Raw genomic sequence first — 19,872 nt, forward strand, 5'->3', positions numbered from 1 at the left:
AAAAGAACATTTATTCAAAGTAAGTGGAGGTGAGGCAGAAAATAACATCCAAATAAAAATTAAATTCAATTCTAAATTTCTTAATAGAAAACACACTCATAAGGGAAAGAAAAACAAGTGTTTAATTTACATATAAATATATAATACATATATATATATATATATATATATATATACATATATGCACAAAATACTTACCCCATCCAAGAGAGTACTTGATAAATGCATACGGAGATCTTTACGAAATGGAAATTCCAGATTTGAAACGTGAAACACTGAATTGTCTCTATCAATCATAAAAACTTCATTTGTGCCATCAATTAACATCATATATCTATAAATAAAACATTAAAAAGGTAATATTAACAGTACGGTATCAACAGGGTTATAAAAAATAATACAACTGGTTGTCCTTAAATTTACTACATTCTTCCTGTAGGAAGGTGCACTAGAGTCTCTCTGTTATGCAAGTTAAATATTACAAATAACACCTTTTTAACTAAAAGAAGAGTGTGAGGAAATGTTTTCTACGAGACAATGTGACATCCAAGAGCTATGGGTTTTTTTTTAATTTTAAAGAGAAAAAATAAAACAAAATTTCACAATAGGAGAGTAACAATGATTGATACATTGTGCATTGTTATCTTTAAATTAGTGACTCAGAGTACAAGATATAGGCATTTAATTGTCCAAACAATATTAGCATAAACCTTTCTTTTCATTGAATTAAGAGAAATTAATAGTATAACTATCTGTGGAGGACCACCTTGACAACTTTCCTTGAAAAAAGAGCGATTATCTCCATTTTAGCTAAACCTGGCCCTATTTCCACGTACTGATATATACAGAGCGAGCTAGGACTTTTCCTTATCCCTTCGATTGGCTTTAAGCAATGCAAATCAGAACACCCAAGGTGCTGATGTGTAGTCTTTGAAGCCACGAGACAGGGCACTGTTACCCCACCCGCTTAGCTCCCAAAAAGCATGTGTGAGCCAGGCAGATGGACAGCTTTGCTGAGGCTATGACTTCCTAGGGCATAAAAGGTTACACATCAGAGCTGAAGCACCAACCCCAAAACATCACATACTACCTCAATAATGATATGCAGATTACTCTTTCTGCATAGCCTTCTCTCTGCATATTGCAGAGGTGATTTCAGACCACCTGCCTAGCCCAGCTCACAGCACTCAGTATTTCCTGACATTCTCACAGTCACTTATCCTCAAGCCACTACCTTCTTCAAGAATTAATAAAACCTGGGTTCAGCCCTGGGTGGAGGCCTTTGTCCTGGGTAGCCATTATCCTCGCTGGACGTAGGACCCCTTGGCTCCCCACAACTACAAATATGCCTTATGTCTTTATTCTCATCATGGGTTGCACTGGAAGTGGTAAACTCGAATTGAATTGTTAGAATTCCAATAACTTTTCCATGGGATTACAAATACAAACTTCCCAGACTGCGACAAGGACCAGGAAGGGCTCACTATAACTACTTTAACTATTGTGTGTGTGTGTGTGTGTGTGTGTGTGTGTGTTTGCTTTTCCTTTCCTTCTTTTCTCCTTTCCCCATCCCAGTTCCTCTTTCCTTTTGAACAGTTTCTTCCCATTTCACAATAACTATTGTACATTTTGCGTTTTATTTAGTCTTTCAGCTTCTCACAGTGGGGAGACAATACAATGTTTACACAAGTGAGTCTGGAGCCACCTTAAAGAGAATGCTTCTCTAATTTTTATTAGACCTTAACCATCAGGAGTTCACAAAGTTTATAAAACACACATATTCAGACACACACTTGTAATTGCATTTTAGGGCTCAACAGTTATATGAATTACATGTTATCTTCTCTACCACAAAATGGAAAAAAGCAGGGATTTGCAAACAGCCAGACTTCAGACTATCCAATAATGCTCTTTCTACCATACCAGCCAGCTACTAACAACCAACTCCTCTCTGAACCATTATTATGATATAGCAAGATATAATTTCAGAAACAATTTTTCTTCTCATCCATGACTGTAAAATTAAAATATTTCTAAATACAAGCTACAAAAATTTTTATCAGTCTTTATATTCTAAAATCCAGTAAGTATTCTAGTATCCACTCCAGTCAGCACGCAGGGGAAAATTTATACACTTAACAACCTGTCATTCTTCAAATGCTCAAGTTACCACCTCTGATTTATCATATCAAGATATATCATATCTTGCGTGGAGTTCTACTTTACACCATATAAAAAGTAAAGTCTACATGGGCTGAGGTTCAGGAAATTCCTGACTGAGAGGGCAGACCACCAAATGAGTAACAGCAAGAGCTGGGATTAAAATAAAAACCATATTTAGGCACCAAAGTCTTCAGAGAATGCTGAGCAAGAATACAGGCAAGAATACAGGCAAAGTCAAAAGTCATGACCCTCAAAGAAACAATCATCTTGCATAGCCAGTTTTATTTGGTGTTCAATGAGAAAGAGTGGAAGAACAACCTAGATGTACCCCTGAAAATGGAGAACTCTGACCAGATATCCCCACCCACAAGGTATAAGAGATATGTCAGAAAAAAGCAGCAACAATAGAAAAAGGAAGAGCAGGTGGCAGAAGAAACATTACAGGGAGAGATGGCAGCTGATACAGAATTTGGAGGACAATCTGTCATAAATTCTCTGAAGAGCAAGGTACACATGTTTAGTACAGGTGAGAACAAATGCCTAAGGAAAAAGAAGGGTGTGAACACAAGGGGAACAGCAACCAGGAAGCCCAGAAGGGCTTACATTTTGGGACTACCGTGCCGGTGTCTGCTGTTCCTAAAATAATTAGCTCCCACAAGCCCCCTGAGGCGCGCTCAGGCCCTGCTGAACGCTGAAATAGCAGGACCTCCAGCAGATGGGTAGTGTGGAGACTCAGGTTTCACTAAAATCAGCTCCACTTCGGACTGAATGTGCATCTGAGAGATGCCAAGCCAGCAAGAGGATCAATATCAACAGGAAAACTCAGTTCTCAAGACCTTGTTCATATACTTGTTTTTTTTAAGTACCAATTCCTAGTGGGTAGAACATATTTAGGTTTCTTAAAGGAAGCAATATTCTGAGACTGTGTTTCAAAAGGAATTTAAGCCAACATAAGGAAAAGTCAAATAAAAAGCAATTATGCTATCATCTATAAAAATGATATTAAAGACACACAATTCATCATGTGGCTTAAGGACCAGGACCAATATTTTGCAAGCTCAATAGTCAATAAAAAGGTATTCACAGAAAACAAGTTAGGGAAGCACTGTCTCTCTCTCTTAGAAAGTCAAGATACTAGGATAGTTAAAATCACTCATACTAAAACCTATCAGTAAGTGTGTTTATATTACTAAATCCACTGTCTCCTAAACTTAATCCTGACATCTGTTACTTCAACATAATTAACATAATTTAACCTAATAAATATTATTGGGAAAAGATGACTTAATGCTAATAAAATTTTAAAATTTTAAAAAGAAAAATAAATGGTTTCCTCTTCTGAACATATGATGAAATTACATTTCTTTAACTGCCCAGGGGCTCGGAATTAAATTTAATATTCAAATAGAATAAATATGAAATCTCAGAGGCCTGGTACTCTTACTTGAGACAGACATAGATATAAGTATAGATACCCGCTATCAGACCTTCCTTTTTACTTCAAATAATCAGTTAAAAAGAAATACTATGTACACATATATATCAACAGATTTAAAAGGCTAAGAATGAAAAGGCTTTAGAGAATAGAATTTTTTACAAAAGATTGCTCTTGGGAAACACAGCTTACATCTGCAAGATAGCAGAAAAATTATCGAGCACTTGGTATTTAGAGAGTCTCACGCACATATAAATTTTCAGGCTTTGGAACAAGTTGCTAGGCTATAATTTTTTGGCTTGAATTCTAATTCCAAACTTTCTTTTGTGATACTTACAAAATGTAATGAGCTATTTCATGTTAGAGAAGAAAAGGACTCCAAAGTCTCTGAAAGTAGCCAGAATACTTAAAAAGAAGCAACTATCTCACACACTGCCAGATACTCACATAACTATGTTTATATTTTCACTGAATGCAAATCACTAGCATAATATAATTTTTATTAATTAAAAAATTATCAATTGAAAGTTTAATGTTCAGATTTACAGGTATTTATTCTATAACCATGCTTATTAAAAGATAAGATTTAATTAACTCAATAAAAATTTCACTGAATTAGAAAACACTGATTCACTTTTATTAAGTGTATATACCAAAGCTACATAGATTACAGAAAAACCAAACTGATTAACTACTTTATAAATGTTATTTCCAGCCTGACTAGAAACATATCTTTCAATCTTTCTCTGGCATTGAGCTATGAGATATATAATCAAGTAAAACATCAAAACATATATTAATAAATTTAGGAAATATATAATTAAAGAGGAAAATTGATGGAAAATACTTGTAACTAATTTAATCCCAGCCTGGGTAACTTAGTGAGAACATGTTTCAAAATACAATTTTAAAAAGGGATAAGAGTCTGGCCCTAGCATGCACAAGGTCCTGAGTTTAAAATCTCCAGTACTCAAAAAAGGTATAAAGTATATCTTGATACCTACTCCAAAATAAAATAGTGGTAACTAATAACACCGTTGTTATGGTTGATACACTGTGTCAACTTGGGGAGTCTAGAGGTTTGGCTAAGTGACTCAGCAGGGAGCCAGGGTTCTTACTTTGTATTCATCCTGAGCCTGTGGAAGAGGAGGGCATGGAGATTACATAAGTGCTATACGCCCCCTGGGTGGGGGCAGCCTGTTTACAATGTAAGCCAGGGAAAGAAGCTGCTTGCAGCCATTCCTCCCTTTTGCTCTGGTTGTTTTATACTGTATTCTGCCACCATAAACGTTTGCCCTCTGCCACGTGCCACTCTGCCTCAGAGCCAGCCAAATATAGACTAAAAGCTCCACAAACTGTAGGCTAAATAAACCTTTCCTTCCTTAATTTTGAGTGTCAGATATTTTGTCCCAACAACAACAAAAAAATAACCAGGACAATCATAAAGTCTTAGTTCACATTCCCACCAGTAGCCTCAAAGTAAAATGGGCTTTGTTTTTTTTTTATTTTAAAGAGAATAAAAAACAATAAAAATTATACAGAATTTCAAAACAAGATAGGAAACCAGCAATGGTTATTATATTGCATATTGTTGTCTTCAAAGCAGTTGCTGAGATTACCTGATATAGGCATGCAAAACTGATCAACCAATATAAGCACTAACTGCTCTTTCAATGAACTAGTAAGAGATTAGCAGTACAATTTTTTAGCTATCTTGTGTATATATATTTTCCCCCTCCTTTTTTTCTCCTTTCCCCAATCCCAGCTGTTCTTTCCTTCTGAACAGTTTCTTATCTTATAATTTAACCTCATCACCAATTCAGACCCAACTCTGATATCTATTTTCTTCTTTACTACAGACCAGATGCCTTGCACAGTCTATCTGAATACACAGAAGATAATCAATAACTACTTGCTAAGCAAGCCTGTATGTGTAGGGAAGGTTATCCCAACATTTCCTAACAGTAAAAAAGTGTATCCGTACAGAGACTGGAAACAAGAAGTCTGTTCCCCCACCTCCAAATGACAAAACCCAACAGGAGGGACAGAGCCAGGGGAGCAGGGAAATGCCCTGTGTGGACTCCACCCATCCCTGGACATAAAAGAATGGCCTGGCCCTGAGAAACAGCAGGTGAGTAAATGCAGCCCACCAACTTGCCAAACCCCAGGACTGCCAACAGAGTGGGGTCAACCTGAGGGCAAGAGAAATATGAGGCCTCTGTGACGGAAAAGTGAACAGTCACAGTGGCGAAGACGATAGCGAGAACGGCATTTTATGGAGAAGCGGATAAATTAAACACACTTGAGGGGCAGACCGCAGGGCAATGTGTTATTTGCTAGAGATGGGGCCGAGAGAATGAGAGATGTTAAGATGACTTCTAAGTTTGTAGCTTGAGAAACCGAGCCCATTTATTTACTAGTCCATGGGGCACGTAAGGAAGAAAGAGGAATTGTCCCATTTTGTTTAGGAAAATGAGATACACTTCAGTTTTTCTTAAATAGACACCAAGAGCCCAGATTTTCTCTCTCCCTGTCTTTAAAGGGCTGGAAACAGCCTCAGGATTTCCTTTTCTAAGACCATTAAGTGACAGAAGAAAACGAATAATTCAAAAATTATTTGTAGCAACTGCTGAGACGCTGTGGGCAAGTGCCGACTGTGACTTCCTACTACGAAAGCCATTCCTGGGCCTTCACCTTGGCTGAGGCCCTTGCTGCTGGCTGCCCGCAAGCCCCGTGCTTTTTCCAAGACTAGTACTCCAGAAAGCCTCCCAATACTTTTCTTTGCCCAAATTAGTTAAAGTTTATTATTACTGCTCACAGTCAAGAATACTAATGGGTGCGCTTCTGGTTTTTTTCTTTTCTTTTTTCTTCTTCTTCTTCTTCTTGTTCACTGTACACCGCTAAGTTCAAGTAAGTTAAACATGCCTGTGATGTAACCGCACGGTTTCATTCCCAACCAAGGGTTACATAATACTAGCTATTTCTATATTTTAACTTCATACTAAAAGACATGACATCCACTTTTCACCCTGCAACAACTGTACAATGCCAAGAGCAGAGTTAACTTTCCCTACTTCTCTCACAAGAATCTACTCTCAAGCCTCTGCTGCTTCTACACTGGCTACGTCTCTTCTCATTTCTGTTCCCAAAAGTACTTCACACAAGTCCCTAAAAGCCAACTCTTGGAGCTGTAAAAGTTTACAGAAATAAATTCTGGTAACAAGACTTCTTACAAAGAAAATCCAGAGTTTAGGATTACTTTCCAAGACACAATTTATAAGCCTTCCTGATATAAGAACAGCTGATCAGATCTGCCCCTTACTCATCGATACCTCTCATATCTTGTTCTAAAAACAATATAAGAACAGCTAACTTAACAAACCTGGGCCATCTTCCTCCTCCATGGAACTTATGAACATTTTGCCTGTTATCTCTTACTACCTAGCTAACACAGTAAATTCTATCCCTGATCACCACTTTTGCAAAATAGCCCCAGTCCACTTTAACCAATTGTTTTTGCTGTTTCTCCCCTTTAGAGAAAAAGAAATATATATATATATATATATATATATATATATATATATATATGTATGTATTTCATGTTAAGTGCATGTTACCCCAATTTTTAACAAGAAAAATAGTTTTCCTCCTTATCTTCTTTACTTAGTTTCATTCAATAATCTGAATTCTGATCAAACCTAGTGAAACATCTGTATCAGGCAAAATTAAAAGTAGTAAGTTTTTAAACCACCTAGACAAAATAATAAAGAATCACGATCACAGAGTCACTATCATGATATCCATGTCTCCACTTTACCTCAAAAAACTTCAGTTTGCTCATGGAGAATTTTTTTCTTTGTTTTTGAGATAAAATCTTACTATATAGTTAAAGCTGGCCTTGAACTCACTAAGTAGCCCAGACTGGCCTTGAGCTCACAACAATCCTCCTGACTCACCCCCTCACACCATAGCTGAGATCACAGGCATGCGACACCCACACCCCTAAAGAGTTCTTTAACTGTTCAAAACAGTTTAATGAACATCCTATGTTGTAAATACAGCTAAATATCACTTATTTAATTACTAGCGCTGTACTAGTACTAGTACCTTTGGTCATTTTCACAGGAGATAGGCACAGGAAGCAATTTACCTTCCTTAGGGATTAAATAAAATTTGCAGGCTAAACTGGAAACCCAACCACTATTTCTACTATAATTCCACAGAAATATAGCTCGAAGTGAAAGAATCTCAAAAAAGCTTCAGAGAGTTTAAAACATTATCATTTGCTTCACTTCCACAAAATAACCAAGATTTAATGATGAAATAATACAATCCTATAGGTGAGTTCTGAGGTGTTTTCCAACTAATGGCTATTATTTACGTGACACAAATAACATTTCAACTCCTAATAAAAAGAATATTAAGAGAAAGTACAGCTGTACTTTAAATTCCTAGAAATACAAAGAATTCAAGTTATGATCCTGTTTTCCATTAGCAAATTAGAGAGCATGTACAGATAGTAACACTACCACCTAAGCAGTTTTAATTCATCACTGCTGTGAACCATTACTGAAATAAAAACATGATTCTAACAGTCTGTCATCAAAATTCATCACAATTGTCACCAGGACTGTAAGTGCTGCCAATCCCGTAGGTATTTGATTTTGACGCACTGATTCGAAGCACAGCAGGCTTCTTCAAAAGGATTAGCACTTCTTTCATCCTCATATCACATCAATTTAAAGTCGTGAATCAGATCTTACTATAGCTCTATGGTCTTCCACTCACTTCAAGCCCACAGCTCCATTCTATGATGTGATCACATACATGCACAGTAATTAAACAGGCAACATGTATTATTTAATGTTAAATTACAAAGCCCTTTCACTATCCCATCAATTTAAGTGTTAAATCTGCCTAACCAGTCCTTTATCTTGGACTGTTAATTATATATTAAATAGCAGCCCCGCAGCATGTCAATGAAGATTTGGACAATTTGCCAACATTTAAATGTCTTCTAGGTAAATACAGACATCTTTATTGTATATGTTGCATTTAATACTACAAATTTTCTACAGTATCCTGTTCATCAAATTTTATTTAAGCTTAATAAACAGTACTTGGTAAATGCTATCTATAAAAAAATCATCAGTCGAAAGGCTATTAACTTTTATTTCAAATTTAATTAATTCATCACAACCTCCTTGATGATCAGGAGGTACGTATCATAAAAACTTCAAAATCTCCAAGCCTTCTCACCATTAGGCATGTTTATCTGTATTAACAGATTATTTTCAAAATCATAACTGTTTCTACTTACAAGAAAGCCCCTTCAAAGCTGGGCGTGGTAGCAAATGCCTGTAATCCAAGCACTCAGGAGGCTGAGGCAGGAGGATCACCAAGAGTTCAAGGCCAGTTTGAACTACATAAGGTAGTGAGATACTATCTCAAAATAAAAACCTTCAACCAGTAAGACTTAAGTCTTGTGCAAAGCTTTCCACCAACATAAAAATGAACAATATTTTAAAAAATAAATAATATTAAGAGTTTGACACAGTAAAGGACCCAATGTTAATTTTGATATTCTCCAGCTATTCCAATGAAGTAACGCCATGCAATATAAATAATCAAGTACAGTACTGCATAAGATAACACATTTCTTTCAAACTACCCAACAATTAAAAACCAATTTACTTTGTTTACATGAACTATTAATGGTAAAGGTGCTACGGTTTGGGGCTTTAGGGGGAAAATAATAGTTCCAGAGCCTGTGGTCTAACTCCAGACTCAACAGAACTGGCTAAGAAGACTCTTGAAAATATGGCAGGCAAACTAGAGCCAAAAATCTCAAGTGTCATGAAACGGCTCACTTCTGGGAAGACAGCACAGAAAGAGCCTCTCTGAGATTTGGTGTCCAGACACTGAAGTACAGCAATGTAGAGAAAGAGAAGAAAGAGGGAAGTGGGTCCTCTGCATCCAGGAAGCACCTGAAGTAAGAATCAAAGCCTACAGGGAGAGCAAAAAGAGAAACTTCAATGAAGTAGAAGGAGGTGGCAAGAGACACCTTCTCCCTAAGCCCAGACTCAGTGCGTGGAAGGTGGCAGCTCAAACCTACAGATGCATGGTGAGTGCTAGCCACCACAGAGCCTCCACAGAGACACACCAGTGGAAGGGAGCACTGGATGTGGAGGACTGAGATGGCTGGTGAGTCTGGCTGGGGTTCAGACCTCCCTTGGGAGAGGGCAACTGGCTGGGAGCCATCTCGGAGAAGGGCCAACTAAGCCTGGAACTCAGAACAACAGCTGGCTCCATCTAGTGGCCCCCAGTTGAGGTAAAGACTATAGACGGTGCACCAACTGCTGCTGAACGGGTCTGGTTCCAGCCCACAGCCAGAAATAGCCTGAATCTCAGGGAAAATAAAGGTGCAGGCTCACTGGAATTAACCACTATCCTGCCATAAAGCTACTGCTGGTTTGCTGGGATTAATCAACACGGATCTGGACTCTGTCCACGTTGTTCACCAATGACAGCAGAGAAGTGGACCTTTTTTATTCTCTCACTCTCTCTCTTGTTTACTGCTTGGTTGTTTAGTTTTGTTTTTTCTTCACTACTTATTCCTGTTTTTCTGAATGTAAACACAGTTTATGTCTTTTTTGTGGTTGTTGCTCAGTTCTGCTCTTTTTATTTCTTCCTTCTTACTTGCCCTCCTGTCTTCTGCACCAGTTTCCCAAAGTTTGCAAGATCTCCCTTTGTCCTCCAGCCTTGCTTCTAATCTCTTCTCCTTCTTCTTTATCTCTACTGCTTCACCTAATCTCTTTTAATTTTTTTCCCCTGAAGGTAAAAGTGGCATACTGAGGGCTTATGTACTACATATACTTTTTCTGGCTTGTTTTAGATTTTGTTATACCATCACAAATCCAGATCATATGGCTAAAGATGGCAAAATAGTATTTACCTCAGTATGTCATTTTCAAGGCTGTGTTTGATGCTACTGTTATTGCTGACTGTACCACAACAGGCAAAGTGACATAATTGTTCCAAGTAGTTATTCTCTGGTATACCAAGACTGAGACTGCCTAAGAGTCATAAAAAAAAAACCATAGGCCAGTGCCAAAAAAACCACAGGCTGGGCCAAGTAGTCAGCAACTTTCCATTCTCAATAAATTGGAAGAGGTAGGATCTTGCCATAGACTCATCCCAAAAGCCTGCTACACCTGGAAAACGCCTGACAGATAGTTATTTCTTAAGGATTCTAAATACTAGCAATAAAGCTACTTGCCATGGGCAATTTACAAGCATAAACCCAGGAATTAAACTTTAAAAAAGACAAAGTAGAGAATAAAACACTTAAACAAGATGTAACCCACAAGTCCAGCTCACCAAATGCAAAGCCAGGGGGCTATAAGGTGGGACAATTCAAAAGCAACCCACCAGGTCTCCATAACAAGGCAAATGAATGGGGCTCTAGAAAAAAACCAAATGAGAAATAATTACTCAGATAACTACAGAAATGATGACCACAATGAAAGGCATACTTAGTGACTCTAGCACAAATACAGATAAAAAAATACCAAAATGTTGGAAACCATGAATGCCCAACATAAGAAAGGAATAGAATCCATACAACAGATTCAGAGATTCAGGACACTGAAACTTCCACTGAGAGTATATACAGCAGTATTACCCACATGAGGACAGAATCTCAGACACAGAAGGCAGGATTGCAGTTAGCAATCATGAAAAGAGAGGTGTCTTAAAAATAGCAAGGGACTATAAGAAATCAATCTAGCAGGGGCTAGACAATGCAAAAAAGAAAAACGTAAGGTTGATCACAGTTGATGAACATGCAGGCAATGGCACAAATAACATAAAAAACCCATTCACAGACATCATGGCAGAAAACTACCCTGGAAGGGAAAAAGAATTTGGCATACAGGTAAGTGAGGCATACAGAACTCTAATTAGCCATGATAAGAAAAAAATAAAAAACAACACTACAGCAAGGCATACAATCGTCAAGATTCCAGAATTTCAATACAAGAACAGAATATTAAAAGCTGTCAGAGAAAAGAAGCAATCACAGTTGTGATGGGGAACCTCAATACAAAACTGTCACAAATAAACAGATCAACTAGATAAAAAAATCAAACATGAAATATTAGAACTAAATCTGCCTTTTCAACAAATGGACTTAGTAGATGTGTACATAATGTTCCACCCTATAACATCAAACTACACATTCTTCTCAGCTACACATGGGACATTCTCCAAAACAGACCACAAACTAGCTCACAAAACATGCTTAAGTAAATGCAATGCAAAGGAAATGAAATTATCCCATGCATATTATCAGACCATAGTGCAATGAAATTGGAAATCAATGGCAAAAGAAACCAAAAAAACTTATAAAACACATGGAAAATAAGTAATACCCTCTGGAACAACTAGAGAGTCACAGATAAAATTAAAGAAGAAATTAGACAATTTCTACAATTAAACAATAATGCCAATACAACATACCAGAACTTATGAAACACAATGAAAAGTCCTACAAGGGAAATTTATAGCGGTAAATACTCAAATCAGGAAAGAGCAAGCTCAAATAAACAACTTAATGCTGAACCTCAAATTTCTAGAAAAACAACAGCAAGTCAACCCAAAAGCTTGTAGAAGGGAGGAAATTATAGAGATCAAAGCAGAAATTAATGCAATGGTGACTAAAAAAAACAATATAAAGAATAAACGAACTGAAAAGTTGGTTCTTTAAAAGATTAAATAAAGCTGACAAACCCTTAGCCAACTTTACACAAAAAAGTAAAAACTCAAATCCATGCAATTAGGAATGAAAAGGGTAAAATCACAGCAGATCCTGCAAAACTCCAGAAGATCATATATACCTACTTTGAAAACTTATATTCTAAGATGGAAAATGAAGAACAAATGGACAGATTCCTAGATACACATGAACTACCAAAGCTGAATCCAGAAGATATAAAAACATCTAAATAAACCAGTATCAGTCAATAAAACTGAAGATGTAACTTACACTCGTTGTTCTCCTACCTCAGACTCACCAGTAATGAGATTACAGGCATCTACCACTACACCCATCTGAGTTTTGTAAGATGAGAGTTCTGAAAATGGATAATGATGGTTGCACAACTATGTGAACATACTAATACCACTGACCTGCACGTTTTAAAATGGTTAAAATGGTAAATTCTATTATGTGTATTTTACCAAAATTTGAAAACTTCGTGAAAAAGAATTAATATATGAAGAATGGAGAAGAGTAACTGACACACAATAGTAATAAAATGTCAGCTACTGTTATTACATTATGCCAAAGGTGACATTGGAGATCAGTACGTGGCAAAACCGGCTGGAGAAGTGCGTCTAACCTGTTAAATTATAAGATCCCAGAACACAGGGCAGGACACTTCCCAAAATCCCTGCACATGGACTTCACATGAGAACTTGAGCAGGTTTTCAATAGGATGGCCTAGACCTGACATTAGCCTAAGGCATGGGATCCCCACACTGCTGTTCTTACACTTAAGTCTTCAGAGTTTATCTTCCCAACTGGTAAGAGATAGGCGTCTTGTTTCATTCTTCTGCCAGCAGCTATCTAATTTCTCTATTGCCTTTTATTGAAAAGACTGCCCCTTCTCCAATGTGAGCTCTTTTATTAAAACTCAGTTGGATCTCAGATGTGTGGATTTATTTCCAGGCGCTCTATTCTTTTCCATTAGCCTATGTGTCTGTTTCTATGTCAATAGCAGGCTGTTCTGATTATACAACAGTTTTGCTGTATGTGTGCTCTGACTTGCCTATGTGGCCTTCAGATTCTACCAGGCGCTTAGTCCTACTCCATCAGGCCTAGCACTGAGCTTCTGAGACAAAGCCCTATGCAAGCTTTCATGCTCTGCTCCCCAGCAGGTGGAATCCTGCTCCAGGCTTTGCCACTCAAGTTTGGAAAAGGGTCAGGGAAAAGTCAGCCACTTGCCACAACTCAGTCGATGGCTGGTGGTGGTAAGGATCACAAAGCTTTGCCCAGCACCGGTTTTCACCATGGCATGCCTGGCAATGGGTTTCAAGTCTAAGCCAGGACTTAATTCTCTCCTCCTCCCACACCAAAGGTGAGGTTCTCCAAGTCGGGATGCTTGGGATTGGGGAACTTTTCCTCCTGCCCTCTTCAAGGCGACTTTTCATTCTGTTATACTAAAAGCAGGCACAGCCAGGCATGGTGGTGCATGCCTGCAATACCAGCCCTCAGGAGGCTGGGATAGGAGTATCACAGTAAGTTCGAGGTCAGCCTGGGTCACATAATGCCTCAAAGTCATAGTGAGACTACATAGTCAACAACATACTGCCTTTTAAAAAAAAAAAAGGGACGCACTATGGTCTCTCCTGATTTTGTTAGTTCTTGTGCTGGTAAACTGGTACATGGATAGCTATTTACTTGGCATATCTACAGAGAAAGATGGTCAGGAGGATTTTACACCACAGCCATCTTACTTGGTCTCCTTTTTTGGCTTTTTAAGACTCAAGATTTTACCAAATTGCCTGTCTGCCTCAGCCTCCCAAACAGCAGTTTATATAGGTACATGCCACACCTGGCAACTGAAGTATCTTTTAGAAAGGTAATTTTAAAATTCATGTGGAAAATGCACAACACAATGATCCCTAACTGTGTTTGACAGTTTTATGCAAAGAACTGTGCATAAATAAGATTCTATCTAAGAGCACTAAATGTTTAAGTGAGTTTTAATTTCTCCACCTACTACAGTCAAAATAAAATGCAATCAAGTTAGGAAAGCTGCAGCACGGCACAGACGTGCAGCACAGATGAAAGCCTTGCTCAGCAGCTCACATCTCTAATCCCATCCACCTGCGAGGCCGAGCAAGAGGGTCAGAAGCTCAAGGCCAGCCCGAGAAATTTAAGACCCTATATCGAAATAAAAATGGGCTGGACAGTTCAAGGTCCTGGGTTCGATACCTGGTATTAGAAAATTATGAAGGAGGAAGTATTTTGATCTTCCTCTGAGTGGCTTTTAACATTTTGTTTAAAGTAAGTAGAGCTGTTTAAGCTCATCTGTCTACAACTAATTGGTTTAATTTCACTGATTCATGCTGAGGGCCTACAGTTTGTTTTGTGTTATGAGTAGAAAAAATGCTCCAGGAATGCACAATTACTAGAGACTGGGTAACCGACGTATGGGCAGCTGTTCTTGGGGGTATAGTTAAAGCTTGGAGCTCCGTTTTTATTTAAGTAATTAACACTAATAAGTAATACTTAATGGGTCAGACTATTAGAAATCAACTGGTTGCCACTAAACCTTTGTTCATGTTCACGTGGAAGTACCATGAGAAATTCTAGATGTACCAATCTCAGCAGCTACATACTAAACACAAGTGGCTAAATACTAAATACTCCTGGGACAGAGGCTGGGGATATAGCTCAGTGGCACAAGCACCTGTCTGGCAAGCACAAGGTCCTGAGTTCGATTCCCGGTACCAAAGAAAAGCAAACAAAAAAATAAATAAATACTCCTGGGATGACAAAAATACACATAATACAGACTCATTACTGACAGCTTAGGGTTATATGTTTATGTTCATTTGCTGGTCACTGACCAAATCAAAGGAGGCCATGTATTTTGGTAAAAGGAAAGGCCTATTTGCCTCAAATCACTACCTCACCATGTACAAGTGGGCACGGGTCTTTTATAGTATGGAGCAGACAGGAGGGGGAACAGAGAGACACGGCAGATCTCCACACCTGCTTTATCACTTCCAGCCTTCTTCCGCTCACTGTCCCCTTTGTGGTGGAAAGCAACCTGGGCTCCGGGCCTCCTGGAGTGACACCTGCATGTTCTAGCACTTTATCTGCGCTGAGGAGAGAAGTGGGTGTTGGCTATGCGCTCAGGAGGAGGAAATCTGGAGAAGCTGCTTAACTAAAACAAAAAAGGCTAACTTTTAAAGTTCTATTTTTGCAGTGCCACGTACAGACTCATTAAGCCAACCACCAAGGCTAGATCACAAAGTAGTCTCAATGTGCAGTTGAAGTTTGTAATTTAAACACCAATTTGATTTGTTTTAAGTTACACACTGTACTCTGTAACTCTAGCCAGTAGTTTACATTTTATCAGGCTACAATAATGCATTAAATGCTTAAATTCCTTCTAAATAATTCATAGGGAAATGAAATTTAGTTCTTTTTTTCCATTCATAAGTGCTTTTAAAATTGAATTTTCTAAATTTTAGCATGTTACTATAATAAAATTGGTCCAAAAAAGCTCACCCACAAGCAAAAACTGAGCCAAAGCAGTAACCCCAGAGCTGGACTGAAAGCCACAATCACACTGTACTAAAACGGGCTGCTTACAAAACCTTCAAATCAGAGCTCTAATTTTAGAAAGCTGTTATAATTAATTACTCACTTTCCAATTTCTTTACCTAGTTCACAGACACTAATAGTTTCTGGGAACCAAATTACCATCAAACATGCAGAACTGTGTTGTTTCTGAAGAATGTATAAATAGTATATATGCACAATTTTTTAAAAAAAGAAACATGTTATAAAACTCTCCCAAAATATTTGGAGCACATTTATGAAAATTGCTATTCTTCACACACTACTTGCAAGTCAAATAACTTTTACACTTTACAAATATTAATTTCAACATCTAAAAGAAAAGAACTAAATCTAACACTGGGTTTTTCTATTAAATGTCTTCACTCCCAACACAGTTAATAAAAAATCTCCACATCCTTCTTTATCTGCTGAGATTCCAACATAAGAACATTTCTTTGCTGAAACAACAACAAAATAAAATTCTAGAGATTTTAACATGGCTAAACGTATTTTTTTACAAAAACAGTTAACTGGCACTTCAACGTCATCTACAAGTAACAAATACTTCAGATGCAAAGCACACAAAAAAAGACAACACTGTCAAATGCTGTGCTGTCAATAATGTGCTATACATGATCCAATTAATCCTTACTAAATGCTTAATAATCTCAAACTAATATTTCCAGATGCATTAGATGTACAAGGCACTGGATACCATTAGAATTCTATTGCTTTACAAAGGCAGCCTGAATTATATAGCTGGTTGTGTGCTGCCATCTAGTGAAGGTATAAAATATCAAAACTAAACCAAAAATGACCAAAAACTTTCAGTGATTTATCTATTTAGTAAACCATTAAAATATATTAATTATATCAGAATGTGGTCCTTAAAACATCAATGCAGAAAATACTAAGATAAAACATAACAATAGTACATATTATGCTATTAATTTATTAGTATGTACTATAATTAACTGTAATATAATTACATAATTGTATAGTGAAAAATGATACACTACCAGCTTTTTACCTCAAAAATGTGTTCCCATAACTGTATTTCAGAATAAGTTATTATAACAAAATATTAAATACTCATTTGAAAAAAGCTAGAATACCATTATCAGTGCTGAGGATATAGCTCAGCGACACAAGTGCCTGCCTTGCAAGCGCAAGATCCCAAGTTCGATTCCCGGTACCCCCCAAAAAAGCTAGAATACCATTATCATAGTATGCTCATAAAAGCAAAAAAAATCAATTTAAATTTACAACCACACAAAAACTGCTGAATAAAGTATAATGCATTCAAACAATACAAATCCAGAATGGTTCTTCCCTCTCCACTGACACCACCAAAATGATAACGAAGTGTGGTTCTTCCCCCTTCTTTTTAAAGTATAACACTGTTACTTTTTTTAAAAAATGTGCGTAAGTCCATGAATTCTTTGATAATGTACTCTTCCCTTCAAGAAATGGAGTCTAATTTCCTCTTGAAGTTGGGCTAAGCTTTTATCTCACTTCCAGTGAATAAAATATGGCAGAAGGTGACTGTATGTCACTTCCGAGGTTAGATTATAAAGGAAGTACCACTTCTATTTTAGGTACCCTCTTGGATCACTGTTCAGGAGGAAGCTGGCCACCTTGTGATAAGAACACTCAGGTGACTGGGAGCCCATTTGGGACCCTAAAGTGGGTTTGTAGATTATTTTAACCTGAAGACACTTGAGATTCAACTGATACAGAAAGAAGCCTTCTTAAAACTTCTTTTATCGACTAAAAGCAGAAACTTCTGGAAATGAATTGTCTTTCAAACTTCACTCCCAGTAAAACTATCATAAATCCCCTTTCTGGAGAGTTTTGTAATCATGAAAAAATAGAAAAACTTATGTCTAACTGAAAAAGCAAACCTTAACACAAGTTTTCTTATTTCCCCCTTTTCTCCTAAAAATGTCATTTGTCTTTCCAAGAGAAACCCTTCTGTTGTTTCCACAGAAGCCTATTTTCTACCGTTCCTTTCTGCTATGGGGTTATGATACAAGCCCCTACCTTCAGCCATTTAGCAGACCACTTCCTTTGTGTACCTCTATATAGATATGAGTATTTTTGTCTTGCTCATCTGTCTCTTGTCAGTTTAATCTGCAGGCCCTCAACCACTGTTCAGTGGGTACAGCAAAGTCTTTCCTCCCAGGCATGGCCCATGGACAAGTCCACAGACAAGACAAAGAGGCCTCAGGCCAACAGCCTGTGAGGAACTGAGGCCCAACACCCGCCACATCAGTAAACCTGCAAGTCTGAAGCTTGGAAACACAGCAGCCCCAGCTAACAGTTTGACTTCAGCCTCATGAAAGATAATGAACCAGAGCCAGTGGATTAAACTGCTTTCAAAAACTATGAGGTAGTAAATGTTTAATCTTTAAGCTGTTAAATTATAAGGTAATCTGACAGCAAAGAAGATCATGAAAGGAAGGAGACAAGAACTTCAGCAGATACACTACTTCAGTAAACTTCTGGCTGACAAGATGCACACAGAGAAGCGCTAAAACAGGCACAGAGGAGCTGCCTATTTTGCAAAACCACAAGGAAGATCCAGACCCAGAAACATCAACCTCAGTGACACTATGGCCAGCAAAAGTCAAATTGGTTCTTTTTAATATCTACTGTATAACAATTAAATTCCCACAACTTGTAACGGGGACCTAGAGGTTGGGTCTGCAGATGCCCAGCGGGTATCTAAAAGCAAGACAAAGCCCGGCATCTTTGTCTTCATTTAGTTACCTGTAAATTGTGTGTCAGAACCCTGCTTAGCTCTGCACACAGTCACGTTAACCAGGTAAAGAATATCTGTAACACAAAGCTTATTAGCTCTAAGTTTACCTAGCCTACTTCATCCCTCTTCAAGACTGAGGACATGAAGGTAAGACTAAAGGAAAGTCATTTTCAGGATTTGCAGGGATAACCAATTGCCAGCTTTTACAACAACCTGGAGCGATGCCTGAAAGTCTCCCATCATTCTTCTAAATTTGCAATCACTTTGGATTCAAGTAGAGCCTCACAAACCACCTTAAGATGAGATCACCCCTAGTGGGAACAATTAGCCCATGACAAGAACCAAGGCTCCACCCCAAGGCAGAACCATAGCCTGGTGAGAACCAACCTGCTGCCCACAAGTGGTGATGGCTGTCCCAGAACCTTGCGGAACCAGTCCTGAGATATCAACCACTCCACCAGGATTACCTACACTGCCAGCCCCTCGAGCCCCTGACCCTTGCCTTTGTTACCCTTTCTCTATAAAACCCCAAAGCTCTGTCAGCCCACTGAGAAGATTTTGAATGTCTTTATCTGTGCTTCACAGTTCAGGCGTGCTGATAAAATTCCTTTGCCAGGCCAGACATGTTGATCATACCTGTAATCCTAGCACTTAGGAAGCTGAGGCAGGAGGATCAACGCAAATTTAAGGCAAGCTTGGGCTACAAAGTGAATTTGAGTCCAGCCTGAACTGCACGGTGAAACCCTGGCCCAAAAAGACAAAACAAACAAACAAACACATTCCTTTTCAACGCTGCTGCTCATCTCCTGGACTAGCATTACAGGATGGATGGTTGAACCTGATCTGTGGGATCCCTGGAGCAGGGACTTCTGCCCTAATACTCCAGCAACCAGCTCAGGCACAAGACACAGAAGTAATCAAAAGTAACCAGAAGAAATGACTTCTCTATATAGTAGGATTTAAGAGTCCTCCAGCACAACTGTTTATCATAGAGCAAAGGTCGGAAGCTGACAACCCCAGCCCACAGTCACAGAGCTTCCACACAGCTTTTCAGCCTATTTTTTTTTTTTTTTTTTTTTTCCGGTACCGGGAACCGAACTCACGACCTTGCGCTTGCCAGGCAGGCGTTTTTGCCGCTGAGCTAAATCCCCA

At 38.2% G+C, this 19,872-nt stretch overlaps 1 protein-coding gene across 2 annotated transcripts in view; it reads right to left on the reverse strand.

Moving 5' to 3' along the window:
• Rngtt (RNA guanylyltransferase and 5'-phosphatase) overlaps positions 1-19,872 on the reverse strand; it is a 280,349-nt gene that overhangs the window by 189,658 nt on the left and 70,819 nt on the right. For both annotated transcript variants that reach the window (XM_005377741.2, XM_005377740.2), the window contains exon 9: positions 199-334. In XM_005377741.2, coding sequence (XP_005377798.1) covers positions 199-334 — 136 coding nt within the window. The remainder of the gene's footprint in view (positions 1-198; positions 335-19,872) is intronic.

This window comes from Chinchilla lanigera, unplaced genomic scaffold, assembly GCF_000276665.1.
Source record: "Chinchilla lanigera isolate Chin_1 unplaced genomic scaffold, ChiLan1.0 scaffold00010, whole genome shotgun sequence".
Classification (NCBI taxonomy): domain Eukaryota; kingdom Metazoa; phylum Chordata; class Mammalia; order Rodentia; family Chinchillidae; genus Chinchilla; species Chinchilla lanigera.